We start from the raw sequence: 14002 nt of genomic DNA, 5'->3' as shown, positions 1-14002 counted from the left end.
ATTTCTCTTGTACTGGGAATAATTTCGCTTCTTGATTTTAGGGGTGTCTTTTTGTCACTAATTCAGAAGCACTTTCCTTCAACCAAAAGAAAGCGAGAGAGAGGAGTTGGCAGTAAGAGAAAACGTAAGCTCCCCCCACACCCCCCAGCCTCTGATCTCTCTCGAAATCCTCCCTGGTCTCCCTCCCGTCCTCACTCGCTCATTCCTCTGCCCCACTGTCCCCTGTCTGAGCATCGACCCCTCTGCTGCTCGCTGCAGAGCCAGGAGGGTTCTGTCTCTGAGCAGGCCCAACTTGGGCGCCCCCCCCCCCCACCGCCACCCACTTGTCCAGGGGATAGCAGGTGCAGAGGCACTCGGCACAGCTTCCCGAGAGAAACCCCGTGGGTGGCAGCCTCCAGGGTGCACTCGCTGCACGGCAGACGCAGACCCCAGCAGGGCCTCTCTTCAGCCTCCCAGTTGGCCAAAGACCAAACCCCGGTTCCGCGGGACGGCGTGGCTAGCTCGTCCTCGGGCAGCAGCCACCTGTGGCCCCCAGCGTCGCCCTCGGATGGGGGAGCTTAAGATTCTGGTTCTCGGCCTCGCGCTCCCTAGGTGGAAACCAGCCCGGCGCCCCCACCGTGCTAGCTCGTGGGCCACGATGGGGCTCAGGCAGCGCATCCCAGGAGGGAGGTCACCCTCCCGGCGGTGCCTGCGTGGGCCGCTTTCCAGCAGAGGCTGGGCATCAGCTCACTGTGGGAAGCGAGGCTCAGAGAGGCCAGGCAACCCAGCTGAGGTCACACGGCCAGACGCGGGGCATCCCCGACTATGGCAGTGTACATAAGGTGCCTAGACCACCGTCCCCTCGGGACCTGGGTACGTCCTTTGGCCGACCCAACCAGTCAACCAGGGTTGCCGTGTGAGGTCAGGCACCTGGCCTCCCCAGGCACCAGCCAAGAGTAAACGGAAGCGTCAGGAAGTCAGACAGGGACGTTAAAACTGCTTTGCACCACGTCCTGGCTGACGGCAGGACACGGGAGAGCAGCCCAAAGCCGGACGGAGCAAGAGGCTCAGGCCACTCGGGTCCCGGCACGTGGGTGTGGCCCTGGACTGCCCCCTTCCCCTCCTGAGGCGTCGCCGTGAGCTGGGCCCCTCAGGAGGGAGGAGCGGGCCGGGCCTCCATGAGCCTGGTTCCTCCTGTGCAGGGCGGCCACGGGGCCGTGGGGCCAAGGCGCCCAGGCTGGTGTGCGAGGTGGCAGGCGTGATCCGGATCAGTGACGACAGCAGCACCGAGTCAGATGCCGGCCTGGACAGTGACTTCCACTCCTCCCCCGAGTCCGTGCTGGATGACGACGTAGTCATTCTGGACGCCATCGGGCTGCCGGCCGATGACCGCGGTGAGGCCCGCAGCCCAGCATTTGCCACCTTACAGACAGGGGAGTCGGGCTCAGAGAGCCATCAGGGCCATGCGCCTGGCCTGAGGCAGAGGGGGTTCACACCAGCAGTCCGGGGTGAGAGAACATTCCAGACCCCTACACCCCCGTGCACGCGACTGTGCTCCACTCCTCAGGGACCCCTTCACTGCTTCCAGTGGGGCTGTGGGCAGGTGGGCTGGCCGGCACCCCCTGACCTCTGGCCCTGCAGGGCCCCTGTGCCCCCTGCAGCGAGACCCTCACGGCCCCGGTGTCCTGGAGCGTGTGGAGCGGCTGAGGCAGGACCTCCTGGCCAAGGTGCGGGCGCTGGGCCGGGAGCTGCCCGTCAACACTCTGGACGAGCTCATCGACCAGCTTGGGGGCCCCGAGCACGTGGCTGAGGTGAGCTTCCACGGGGCCCCCTCGTGGCCACCCCGGAGTCCCCGCACAGCACCGTGACGTGGGGTTGGAGCTGGGAAGACCCCAGGTCCAGCATCCAGTGTGCAGCCCAGGAGGCCGGGCCGGCTGGTGGTGGACTCCCCTCCCGCAGCCACGGTCGCCTTGCCCCCTGCTCCCCAGCCCGGCCTGGCACCCACCTTCCCCACACACCCCCGTGTGCTCTTAGTCCCCAGGCCTGTCCCCCTGTGTCTCCTCCCTATCCTCCCCACCTGCAAACTGTCCCCTTTCTTGGGATGTCCCTGTGGTGACAGCCCAGGCTCTGGTTTTGCCCCAGGGAGCAGGTTTATAATAGAAGACGTAGGACGGAGTGAAAATCCTGCTGTCTGCCCCTGGGCGGCCCGGGCCTGGCACCAAGGCTGTCCTGGCCCAGGGTCCACAGCGTCCCTAGCACACACACACACTCAGGAGCTCCGGGCACCCAGGCAAGGGGCCAGGGAAACAGGCATGCGGGGGCCAGTCCCTGACGGCCTCACCGGCTGACTGCTGTTCCCCCCTCCCCCACCCCAGATGACTGGCAGGAAGGGCCGTGTGGTGTCCAGGCCCGACGGGACAGTGGCCTTTGAGTCTCGGGCAGAGCAAGGCCTCTCCATCGACCATGTGAACCTCAGGGAGAAGGAGCGCTTCATGAGTGGGGAGAAGGTGGGGGCATGAGGCCGGGGCCCGGGGGGCGCAGGGGATGGGCTGTGTCAACAGGTGCCCCCCGTGTGGGGGGAGCGGGTGGGGACCCCGCGTGACCAGGGAGGTGCAGAGTTCCTGAGGGGCTGGCCCCAGGACCACAGCCCATCGCGGCCCCTGCTGGGCCTGTGTGTGTGCACGAGTGCCTGAGCGGGGCCCCCACAGGCCTCCCTGGCCATCCCAGCCTCCAGTCACTGTCACGCTGCTGTCTGTCACTGCCCAGGGGCCGCTGCGAGGCCCTCCACTGGAACTCAGTGTGGGCTGCTCCTCTCCACCCAGGGCAGGCCAGGGGTGGCCCACGGTCCGTTCTGAGCCCACGTGGGCTCCCCCACGGGCGCACACCTACTCCTCCCGTACTCACCTTAAACGAGTCCCAGTGACCCACGTGAGGCGCGCAAGGCACAGAGGAGCAGGCAGGGTTCCGACTGTCCCGTCCGTGTCTCCCAGCTCGTGGCCATCATCTCCGAGGCCTCCAGCTCTGGCATCTCCCTCCAAGCGGACCGCCGCGTCCAGAACCAGCGACGCCGGGTCCACATGACACTGGAGCTGCCCTGGAGCGCGGACCGGGCCATCCAGCAGTTCGGTGAGTCCCACCCCGGGCTGCCCCGCCCCCGGGTTGCCCACCCCCCCCCCCCCACGGTCCCTGAGAGCCCTCCTCCGCCTTCAGGCCGGACCCACAGGTCCAACCAGGTCTCTGCCCCCGAGTACGTCTTCCTCATCTCCGAGCTGGCCGGGGAGCGAAGGTTCGCGTCCATCGTCGCCAAGCGGCTGGAGAGCCTGGTGAGCGGGGCTGGGCGGGCTCCCCCGGGGGAGGGGGGCGGGGGGGGGGGGTGCAGGGCGGCGCCGGGAGGAGCCGGACAGCCCCTGACGGCCTTCCCCATCCGGGGCAGGGGGCTCTGACCCATGGGGACCGCCGCGCCACTGAGTCCCGTGACCTGAGCAAGTACAACTTTGAGAACAAGGTACCTGGGAAGGGGGAGGGGGGCAGGAGGGGACGTGTCCACGCCCAGGGTCCCCTAACGCCCCTCCTCTCTGCACTCAGTACGGCGCCCGGGCCCTCAGCTGCGTCCTCACCACCATCCTGAGCCAGACTGAGAACAAGGTGCCGCTGCCCCAGGGCTACCCCGGAGGAGATGCCGCCTTTTTCCGGGGTGAGCTGGGGATGAGTGAAGGTCTCTGCGGTGCGGGACAGCTTGACCCGGAGCAGTCTGGAGCACTGGCATTGGCAGACTGGATTTGTGTCCAAAGACCCCCCCCCCCTTCCGCACAAGCTTACCAAGGGGGCACTGGTGGCAGGGCGGGCACCCCGGGCTGGCTGGAGGGCTGGCACGGGGCAGAAGACATTCGAGGCCCCCCCTTCTGCAGATATGAAGCAGGGCCTGCTGTCAGTTGGCATTGGTGGGCGTGAGTCCCGGTCTGGCTGTCTGGATGTGGAGAAGGGTGAGTCCTCCACGCAGAGCCCCCCCCGCCCCCCCAAATCCATGGGAAGGCCCCCACACCTCCCAGGCAAAGCTCCCGGGGCCCTGCTGGGGCTCCCGACGCCCTGAGCTCCCCCCTGCCCCACCGACTGCTCCATCAAGTTCTTGAGCACCCCCCCACCCCCCAGACTGCTCCATCACCAAGTTCCTGAGCACCCCCCGCCCCCCCAGACTGCTCCATCAAGTTCCTGAGCACCCCCCACCCCCCAGACTGCTCCATCACCAAGTTCCTGAACCGCATCCTGGGGCTAGAGGTGCACAAGCAGAACGCGCTGTTCCAGTATTTCTCCGACACCTTCGACCACCTCATCGATGTGGACAAGAAGGAGGGCAAATACGACATGGGCATCCTGGGTGAGGGCTGTGGCCTCCCCGGGGCGGGGGCCTGTGGGGGGTGGGGGTCTCCAGAGCCCGAAATGGCCCTGACGGTGTTGCCCCTGTCCCTGCTCCAGCCTCCTAATGGAGGGACTGTGGCCGTGCTGGGGTGATCACAGCACGGTGAGCAACTGGGAGGGCCCTGGAGGGGCAGGACTTGGGGCACCAAGAAGACTCCGTCTCGGGGAGGGGGGCTGCTGCAGCCTAGTGCTGTTCCCTGAGGACCAGAAGGTTTTATTTAGGCCTGAGGGGTGTATCCACATGCTCCACGTGCTGGTGGTGAGCCTGGCACGTTTGCTCTCCTCATGCCAAAGGAACCTGACGGCTGATACCCCACAGCAGGGGCCGGGGGGGGGGGGGGGGCGGGCCACAAGCCCTCCTGAGAGAGACCAGAGTCTGTATTTCCAGCTTCGAGGACCAGTCTCTGCCCGAGCGTACAACTTGGCCGTGGTAGTGAAAGCACAGACCACGGGAAACTGAGTGGTCACGGCTACGTGCCAGTAAAACTTTATTCATAAAATCGGTGGCAGGTATAGTTTGCTGACTCCTATGTAACCATCCCCACAAGAGCCTCGCAGAGCTGGGGCCCTGAGGGGCATGTTGTCTGTAGTCACATCTAGTGTGAGTGTCCAGTGGGGGCTGGGGAGGCGGCTTGGACCCCAGGCCACCCCGGGAGGGGCCACTTGCCATCCGGGCCGTCTCTGCCGGGGGAGCATCCACTGCACTTCCTAGTGGACATCTCTGGGGTGTCCCCGAGAACTTGGGACGTACGGCTCCCGAAAGCCCAGAGCCTGGAGCCTCGTGGCCCCCAGATGGGAGGGTCTCACCCCTGCTCGTCCTCTCTGCAGACCTGGCTCCAGGCGTCGATGAGATCTATGAGGAGAGCCAGCAGGTGTTCCTTGCCCCTGGGCACCCACAGGATGGGCAGGTGGTCTTCTATAAGGTGAGTGGGCGCTAAGCCGCCCAGCACGTGCAGGCCCGGTCCCAGCACCCCTCACCCCGCTCTGAGCCCGCATGCTCTTGCAGATCAGCGTGGACCGCGGCCTGAAATGGGACGAGGCTTACGCCAAGTCCCTGGAGCTGACGGGCCCCCACGACGGCTTCTACCTCTCCTACAAGGTGGGTGGCTCGGGGGGGCCCCCAACATGTCCCCAGGGGCGGGACCCCAGCCGATGGGGAGGGGGAGGGGAGGGGCAGGGAGGGGCAGGCACCATCGCCCCCCCCTCCCCACCTCCCGCGCACCCCTGCCCAGGTCCGGGACAACAAGCCCAGCTGCCTCCTGGCGGAGCAGAACCGCGGCAAGCACTTCACGGTGTACAAGCCTAACGTGGGCCGGCAGAGCCAGCTGGAGACCTTCGACAGCCTGTGCCGGAAGTTCCACTGGGTAGGCGCCGGCTGACGGGCCGGGGGGGGGGGGGGTGCCTGTGCCCCCTGGCGCACGTGCTCCCCTTTCTGCAGGTCCCCAGGCCAGCCCTCTGTGCCCAGCTCACCCGGCTGCCGGTGCAGGAGGAGCAGGCCTGGGGCACCGTGGACCTCAGCTTCCCGCTCGTGCGCTGGGAATCGTGGACGGTCAGCCCGTGCGGGTGGCTCACGCGGCTGTGTGTCCCCAGGTGACGGCGGAGGAGGCCAGGGAGCACTGGGAGAACAGCTACGCCTTCTCGCTGACGCACTGCAGCCACACCGCATGGTGAGGGCCGGGGTCGGACTGGGACGCGGGCGCGACAGCTTTGCACGGCCTGGCCCTGGCCTCTCTGCAAAGCACGTGTACGAGGAGGGTCCCTACAAATGGCACAGGGCAAAGGGAGGGAGGGCCGCGTTGGGCGTCCGGGGCGTTCAGGGAGCTCGGAGGCGGCGAGCAGGACGGTGCGTGGGGCCCGTGGGATCCGAGCCTCCCCTCCCCCGCCCCGGCGCAGGAACCGGCACTGCCGGCTGGTGCAGGAGGGCAAGGACTGCGTGCAGGGCCTGCGGCTGCGGCACCACTACATGCTGTGCGGGGCCCTGCTGCGCGTGTGGGGCCGCATCGCCGCCGTCATGGCCGACGTCACCAGCAGCAGCTACCTGCAGATCGTGCGCCTCAAGACCAAGGACCAGAAGAAGCAAGTCGGTGAGCAGGTGGGCACGCCAGAGGGGCCGGGCGGGAGCAGGCACCGCTTCAGAGGCCCTGACCCGCCCCGGCCCCCAGGCATCAAGATCCCCGAGGGCTGCGTGCGCCGCGTGCTGCAGGAGCTACAGCTCATGGACGACGACGTCAAGCGCAAGCACGCGCGGGGCCGGGGCCTCCCCGCGCCGCCGCCGCCGCCCGCCCTGCGCCCACTCGAGCTGCCTTGCGGCCCCGGCGAGGTCCTGGACCTCACCTACAGCCCGCCGGCCCAGGCCTTCCCGCAGCCCCCGCCCTTTGCCTTCCCGCCCCCCGACCCCGTGCCGGCCCCCGGCGGCCTGCCCCTGGGCGCCCCGGACTCCGCAGCCGACGCCGCAGCCGCGGCCTTGGCACACCAGCGCCGTGACATCAACTTCAAGGAGGTGCTGGAGGACATGCTGCGCTCCCTCAACGCCGGGCCTGGCGCCGGGGCGGCCGGAGCGCCCGCGGGGAGCGGGGGGCCCGAGCGGCAGAGCGTCATCCAGTTCGGCCCCCCCTTTCCCAGCTCGTAGGCCCGGCAAGCGGCCCACAGCCGGCGTCCGAGGGGAAACTTACTTATCTGCAATACGCACGTCTCCGTGGACTCGAACTCTCGAACTTCTCTCCTGCCGGCCTGGGTGGCGGGCGGGTGGTGAGCCGGGGCCCAGGGCCCCCCTGCTGACTTCCGGGGAGGGGCTGCCGCGCCCCCCCCCCCACCCCACCCCCTCCCCCAGCTTCCGGAGGCCTCCACTGTAGTGCCTTCCCTACCGGGCAGACCCCTCAAGATGCTGCCCGCCCTTCGGGGCCCTCCCAGGCAGCGCAGGTCCCACTCAGGATGTCGCGGGGTCCAGGCTTGGGCAGGGCCCGGGGGTGAGGGGCACACTCTGCCCGTGCCTCTGCCCTCTCCTGCCCTCCAGGCCTAGGCAGGAGCTCCCCATCCCACCTCACCCCACCCACCCTCAGGGCCTGGTCTGACCAGAAACCCCTGAAATCCACAAAACCGGGTGGCCCCAAGAGCTGGAAACTCAGGAAACCCCAGGTGCTCAGGGCCCTGCCTTCTCTGGGGGACTCCATGGGACAGACCCCACCCCCATTAATATATGCAATTCTTCCCCACTCTCTCTGCTCCCTAAGTTATTGCCCCGCCCTCTCTCCCAGGCCCCAGAACCTGCCATGGAGCTGGCGGTGTGGGCGGATCCCTGGTTTCTATGTGTATTTATAATTAATGCAGGTGTACATATGTAAAGAGATCTTTTTTTAAATATATGTGCCTTTTCACTACCTCCCAGATTGTCTGCTTTTCCAGCCTGCAGAGACCACAGGGAGAGGAAGGCACGGTGTGTCTCCCCCAGGAACGTTTAGCGGATGCCCACGGCGGCCCCACTCAGAGGAGGTCGAGGGGGCTGTTGCCTGAGGAGGGAGCCAGGCGGGTGAGACCAGCCCACTCCTCTCCCAGACCCGCGGGAGGCCGAGGCCAGGGTAGAGGTCTAGGGCCGGGCTGAGGAGACAGACCCGCACTACAAGGGGCCGTTGTCTACGGTGTCTTCCCGGCACCAGCGTGGCAGGCCAGCTGCCTTGGCCCAACCCGTGCCGGCCCTGCTGTGTCTTGGGCCAGTCACTGGTTGCCTCCTGCCTGCCGGGGAGACCCAACCCCCCCCCCCGCCGACACCCCGGGACGCTCAGGGTGGTGGTGCTCTCCAGAGCAGTTCCCCTAGTCTCCGGTGTGCACAGCTGCGGTCCCTGCTCTGGTTTATTCCCAAGGCTCCCTCACGGTGTTGGTTCAGGTGGGTGGGGTAGCCCAGGACAGGAGGGCCAAGAGCTGGGCCCTGGGGAAGGCAGGAACGCACGCCAGGCCCTTCCCGGAAGCCACGGAAGCACACCCGGGTCTGGTCCTCAGGTTAGAAGGGTCTCCCACCAGCCAGGACGTGGACAGGTGAGGAGCCGGGAGACCCAGGGGAAGCAGCTCTAGGGTGGCTGGGGTTCTCAGCCTGGCTACTGCAGCCCTCCAGCCCCATCTCTCTGCTGCTGACCTTCACTGGAAATTGGTGGGGGCTGGGGGGGGGTGGGGAGGAGGGACAGGACAGACCCAACTGCTCTCCAGCCGTGCCATCCTCTACGCCCTTGCCAGGATGGCCCCAGGCAGCTATAGGCAGGAAGCTGTGACCATGCCTCCCAGGCCCCCCAGACCGTGGATGAGCGTTGGCCTGCAGGACTGATGGCCTCAGGCTATTCCCACCCCTTCCTGGGGCGGGGGACTGTAGATAACACCCCCACGGCCGCACCAGATGAGGCCCCGTGGGCAGGCCTGGATGCCCTGGCTCAGTGTCCAACAGTGAGGCCTGTCTAGTGCATAGGCCCTGCCTGGCACGGCTCTGTGCCCAGACCAGCTCGGCCTGATGCTCAGCCCACCCCACGTGCCTAGTCCCTCCAGTGGGCAGAGCCACAAGGCCCCAGCCCCCTTGGCCTCCCATCTAGGCACTGGGGAAGACCGGCCACAGGCAGGCCCTGAGCAGCGGGCTAATACCCTGGATGAGTCACAGCCAGTAATTCCTATCACCTCCCCCAGGATCAGCCTGTGCCCAGCAGGCGGGGCTGCTAAGATTAGCGGGCGCAGACGCAGCCCTAGGAAGCCAGAGAACTCCTGGACTCACAAGAGCCTGGGGAGCTAACACCACCCTCCTGCCCCTGAACCAGAAGGCCCCCAGGGCAAAAGGCTTCCCCCCCCACCCCCCAAACCCACCCCAGGGAGGCAGGAACTTGCAGCAGGCCAATTTGTACGTTTTATTCCCACAAGATAACTAGCGGTGGGGGGGTGGGGGGGTGGGGGGGGCGCCGAGCCACGAGCCGGGCCGAGGAACCTTCCTCCGGCAGAGGGTGCACGCCGGGTTCTCGGGTCTGCCCCACCAGCAGGCTGGTTTTCAGGCAGACCGTCATGGGTGCCGGGTAGAAGGCTCCGAGGGGCAGGGGCGGCGCATCCTTGTGGAGCTAGAGGTAGCAGGGCAAGTCCTTCTCGATCACCTGTGGGGGGAAAGGGGGTCAGCGCTGGCCTCTTCCTTGGCCCCCACCCCCCAGCGGGCCCCTGCAGAGGAACCTACCAGGGGCTCTTCCATGGGACCGTACCGCTTCACCACGCAGCCATTCTTGTCAATGAGGAACTGCAGGAAGGGGCCGCGTCAAAACAGGGACCCCGCAGCTCTGGGGGGGAAATGCGGCCCCTGGGGCTGGGGCTGGAGTCCCTTTGGGCAGGGCACTGAGCTGTGGCTGAATACACGGACCCAGGGGCAGGAGCTGGCCCTGGACACGGTCCTAGCCTGTCCCCCCTTCCCCCTTCTTACCTTGGTGAAGTTCCATTTGATGGCACTAGAAGACAAATGTGAGATCATGAGAAATCTGTGGCGATTGCGGACCCCCCGGGGTCCCTGCGGACCACCCTGCCCCCTCCTTTGCCCTGCACTCACTTTCCCAAGATGCCCCTCCCCTTGGGCTGGACTTTCATCCACTTCCACAGCGGGTGGGCATCATCCCCGTTCACACAGATCTTGCTGAACATATCGAACTTGACATTATAGCCAGCAGCGAACTCCTTGATCTCCGCGTTACTCCCTGGTTCCTGGGGCAAGCAGGGGCATTGGGGTGAGTGAGGACAAGCCTGGACTCCCCCTGGTCCCCGCAGCCACAGGCCCGACCCAGATCTCCTCCCCACACCCGCCCACCCTAGTCTCGACCATCCCGACACAGGGACACCTAGGGACACAGCTGGCCAAGTACGTACCTGCCTCCCGAACTGGTTGCAAGGGAAGGCCAGGATCCGTAAACCACACTCAGCGTATCTGGCGTGCAGGTCGACAAGCTGAGTATAGTTTACCTCCGTTTTGCCTCATTGCGAGGCCACGTTGGTGACTATGCACACGAAGCCTCTGGAGGAGAGATGGTGCAGTCAGGCCAGGTCAGGGCCATCGACCTTTTCCCCTGCCTCTCCCACCAGGCAGGTATGTACCCACCGGTACTTGTCCAGGTTAACCATGTGTCCATCGATGTCCTTGGCTGAGAACTCGTGCATGGACTGAGCACAGCGCCAGTCGTCTCGGGAGGCACACTGTAAGGCAAGGGCACCATGAGGGGCCTGTGGACCTCGCTGCCACCTGGCCCATCGCCCAGCTCGGGGTCCCCAGAGGAAGGACTCCCAGGCGGATCCGCGCCAAGAAAACCATGTCCCCGAGACAAGGAAAAACTGAGGACTCCTCCTCGAAGGCGCCCGCCGCTTGCGCGGCAGGGCGCATTTGACAGAGGACACTGAGACCCAAAGAGGGTTTGGGACCCCGCCAGGTGGCTCCAGCGTCGGGTGTGGGGGCCCCGCGCGCACCGGATCCCGGGAATCGGCGCTACAGCCGCTATCACAGGTTGCGAGCGCCGCCTGCCCCGCTCTCTCTAGACGCGGCTCCTTCCGTCGGGGGCGCGCCCTCTTGCGCCCGCAAGCCCCAGCCTTCCGCCGCGGGGGGACTCGGCGCCGCCGCCTGCCCGGCAACCGGCGCCGCTGCCCGCGGCGGCCCGGGGAGCCGGCGGCTGTGCGGCCCATGCCGGACCGTTTCCGGCCGCGCCTGTGCCCCAGGGCCGCGCCGGGGGGACAAAGGGCCGGTAGCCAGGGCGCCCGGCCGCCCGTCTGTGACGCCACCGCGCGGGGCCCAGGGGAGCACGGGGCGGGGGAGGGGCGGTGACGCCCCGCGGCGCGTGACCCGGGGTTTCCAGCCCACCGGGCGCCTCCCGTTCGCCGGGCCCCGGCCCGGGCCGCCAGCGGCCGAGGGTGCCCAAGCCCCCCCAGCCCCCTCGACGCAACCTGGAGGCGCCCATCGGGGGTCCCTCCTGCCCAGGCCTGCTCCCGAACGCCCCCCGCCCGAGTTCTCCGCGGCCCCGCGCGCCTGCCCAACGGCCCGTCGGCCCGCCTTCGGTACCCAGCTCACCATGGTGCCGGCCAGGCCGGGTGCGGCCAGGGCTCCGCACAGTAGCGCCGGCTTCAGCAGGCGGCACAGGCGGCTGAGGTTCATCGCGGCGGCGGGGGCGCCGGAGGCAGCGACTCCTCCCCTCGCCGAGCCAACCAATGGACGCGCGCCGGCGGGCCTGGCCTCCCCGCCCTAGGCCACGCCCAACAGAGCCCTCATTGGTTGTACGCGCAGGCGGGGCGGACGCGTGGTGACACCAGCCAATGGGAGGCCGGGGTGAGGGGCGGGCGGGGTCGGGGCCGGGCCGGGCTGGGCTGCGGCTCCGCGGCTCTGCGCGAGTGCGCATGCTCGCCGGCGGGGAGGGCTGCGAGGTCCGCGCAGGCGGCGCGGCGCGTTGGCGAGTTTAGGACGGTTATCCGGCTGGTTGACCTCGGCACCGCGGGATGCCTGACCACTTGAGATAGTACTGGAAACGCGTGGTGGGGGGCTCGAACTCCCAGAAATATCGCCCAGCTCTTTGAACACTGGAGATTTTCTTTTAAAAGTAAAGTCAGTCGGGGTCAGACTCCCGCTCACTGAAGACTGCGGTGTCGCTGCGGGGGCGCCCCGCCCGTGGGCCCAGCGAAGGCCGGGGACCACCCAGCGGCGAGCGCCCGCCGTTACAAGCAGCGCGTGAGCCCGGGGCCACTAACCAGGCGACGGTTAGCGGGCCCCTGTGGCCTCGAGGACGCGCAGGTGTGTGCGGGGCAGCGGCGGCACACGCCAGGGGAGTAGTCTGCACACAGTGCAGGCGTGCTCGGGCATTTGGCCGAGTCGGTCCAGAAGACAGAACCGCCCGCTCTTGGGAATTGAGCCAAGGAATTCCTCAGCGGCCCGGCCGCCCCCACTCCCAACGCTGCCTGGACTTTGACCTGTGGACGAGTGGGTGTTTTCATCTTGTGTTACAGCGCACTTCTTATCCCCTTCTCGGATCCTCCCGTGAACATTGCTGCAGAAACGGGGGTGGGGGGGGTAGGACTCTCGGCTTGGTTCACTTGGGGGGCGCCAATGAGACCCCCCTCCCACCCAGGCTTGCCAAAGGGCAGAGCTGGGGCCCTTGGCCTTGCGCTACGCTTAGAGGTAGAAGTGCAATGAAATGAGGAAGCCCATTCCAACGGCCAGGTCCTGTCTTGCACAATGGCCTTCACGTGGCCTCCTCCCTCCAGTGCGGCTACCAGAGGCCCACTTGTCTGAGTCACCTCCTGGAAGAGAGCCCCCATAGTCCCACCTGGGCAGCCTCACTTCTCAAGAAGGAGCACCCCCCCACCCCCACCCCGGCGCGCCGCCCATATTGCTTCCTCCCTGGAACCGCGGGGTGTCACGGCCACATTGGGGAAGGAGCCTGGTCTGGCCCTGGGGGAAGACTGCTGTTTTCACTTTTGCCGCAGTTGTGACCTATAACTTTGTCATACAGATGGCCCCCGAGGCTGTTGGTTATTGCAGGATGGGCCAGAAAAACAGCTCGGGGCAACGCCCTTGTGCCCACCCTGCAGGAGGAGAGAGGTGGCGCGAGCTGACAGCACCCATGTCCTGAGGTGGCCAGAGGCGGAGACAACCACCCATGTGGAGGCCAGCCGGAGCTGCCGGTGGGGCGTCCGGGCTTCACGGCTTCTGCCAGAGACACTCCGTCTCACAGAGGGGGCCGTGGAGTCTTGGGAAAGTCTCAAGGCTCCAGGAAGGCTTCCCTGTGGTGGCCTCAGTTCCTGTGTGTCCCCAGTGAGGGGGCTCAGCTGGCCACTGGCGAGAGGCCTTTTCAAAGTGGAAAGTTTTTCTAATTGAGATAAAATTCACATAACATAAAATCCACTATTTTAGCCCTTTTGAAGTGCACACTTTTTTTTTAAGATATTTAAAATGTACAACCATCTCCGCTAGGTAATTCCAGAACATCCCATCACCCCAAAGGAAACCCAGTCCCCATCATCAGTCACTCCCTGTCCCCTCCCCCAGCCCCCAGCCCCCACGAGCGAGCCCCTTCCTGTCTGTGGAAGAGCCTGTTCTGGAAGTTTCACACACGTGGATTCACACCCCGTGTGGCGTCTCGTGTCGGGTTCCCTCCCTGAGAGTCGTGTGTTCGGGGTCCATCCGCGGGGCGGCGGGTGTGGGCGCCTCACTCCTGCTCTGTTCGAGGCCAAGTGATGTTCCCATGCGTGGCGGACACAGTGTGTTTACCTGTTCATATATTGATGGAATTTGGTTGTTTTGAACTTTTGCCTTTGTAATGCTGTACAAGTGTTTGTATGGGCATACATTTTCATTTTTTTAATTAAAAAAAAATTTTTTTTGCTTTAATTTACATCCAAATTAGTTAGCATATAGCGCAACAATGATTTCCAGGAGTAGATTCCTTAATGCCCCTTTCCCATTTGGCCCATCCCCCCTCCCACAGCCCCTCCAGCAAGCCTCTGTTTGTTCCCCATATTTATGAGTCTCTTCTGTTTTGTCCCCCTCCCTCTTTTCGTACACTTTCGTTTCTCCTTGGTATGCACCTAGGAGCGGAATTGTCGGGTCAGATGGTAAGTCTCGTTTAACCTT

The 14002-nt window shown here is 65.9% G+C and overlaps 2 protein-coding genes and 1 long non-coding RNA gene across 13 annotated transcripts in view; 2 read left to right on the top strand and 1 right to left on the bottom strand.

The window, feature by feature from the left end:
* Positions 1 to 7772, top strand: part of SBNO2 (strawberry notch homolog 2) — a 51215-nt gene extending 43443 nt beyond the window's left edge. For 4 of the 8 annotated variants that reach the window (XM_045042623.1, XM_045042616.1, XM_045042627.1 and 1 more), the window contains 16 exons: positions 42 to 124; positions 1182 to 1373; positions 1621 to 1790; positions 2355 to 2486; positions 2970 to 3105; positions 3190 to 3302; positions 3413 to 3484; positions 3565 to 3673; positions 3888 to 3962; positions 4172 to 4354; positions 5224 to 5318; positions 5402 to 5494; positions 5628 to 5759; positions 5986 to 6062; positions 6289 to 6487; positions 6558 to 7772. In XM_045042623.1, the coding sequence (XP_044898558.1) occupies positions 42 to 124; positions 1182 to 1373; positions 1621 to 1790; positions 2355 to 2486; positions 2970 to 3105; positions 3190 to 3302; positions 3413 to 3484; positions 3565 to 3673; positions 3888 to 3962; positions 4172 to 4354; positions 5224 to 5318; positions 5402 to 5494; positions 5628 to 5759; positions 5986 to 6062; positions 6289 to 6487; positions 6558 to 7247 (2551 nt within the window). In that variant the 3' untranslated portion in view covers positions 7248 to 7772. The remainder of the gene's footprint in view (positions 1 to 41; positions 125 to 1181; positions 1374 to 1620; positions 1791 to 2354; positions 2487 to 2969; positions 3106 to 3189; positions 3303 to 3412; positions 3485 to 3564; positions 3674 to 3887; positions 3963 to 4171; positions 4355 to 5223; positions 5319 to 5401; positions 5495 to 5627; positions 5760 to 5985; positions 6063 to 6288; positions 6488 to 6557) is intronic. The other 4 variants (XM_045042638.1, XM_045042639.1, XM_045042628.1 and 1 more) reach the window with 3 other exon arrangements.
* Positions 7773 to 9258: 1486 nt separating this feature from the next.
* GPX4 (glutathione peroxidase 4) lies at positions 9259 to 11607 on the bottom strand. 4 transcript variants are annotated; one of them, XM_045042654.1, is made up of 7 exons: positions 11450 to 11607; positions 10493 to 10587; positions 10264 to 10408; positions 9950 to 10101; positions 9827 to 9881; positions 9587 to 9646; positions 9259 to 9509 (listed from the first exon to the last, which is right to left on the bottom strand). In XM_045042654.1, the coding sequence occupies exons 1-7, from the start codon at positions 11531 to 11533 to the stop codon at positions 9477 to 9479; spliced, it is 624 nt and encodes a 207-aa protein (XP_044898589.1). In that variant the 5' UTR covers positions 11534 to 11607; the 3' UTR covers positions 9259 to 9476. The 4 variants fall into 4 exon arrangements, with proteins under 4 accessions (XP_044898589.1, XP_023098524.1, XP_044898580.1 ...); XM_023242756.2 differs by having other exon boundaries at positions 9827 to 9851; XM_045042645.1 differs by lacking the exon at positions 11450 to 11607 and adding an exon at positions 10855 to 11088.
* Positions 11608 to 11719: 112 nt separating this feature from the next.
* On the top strand, positions 11720 to 13289 carry LOC109493449. Its single transcript, XR_002147705.3, has 2 exons — positions 11720 to 12349; positions 12882 to 13289. It is a non-coding gene; the product is annotated as an uncharacterized LOC109493449 (long non-coding RNA).
* Positions 13290 to 14002: the final 713 nt, after the last annotated feature.

Source organism: Felis catus, chromosome A2 (genome assembly GCF_018350175.1).
Source record: "Felis catus isolate Fca126 chromosome A2, F.catus_Fca126_mat1.0, whole genome shotgun sequence".
Classification (NCBI taxonomy): domain Eukaryota; kingdom Metazoa; phylum Chordata; class Mammalia; order Carnivora; family Felidae; genus Felis; species Felis catus.
The sequence above is the reverse complement of the archived record's forward strand: the minus strand, read 5'-3'. Positions and strand labels throughout refer to the sequence as shown.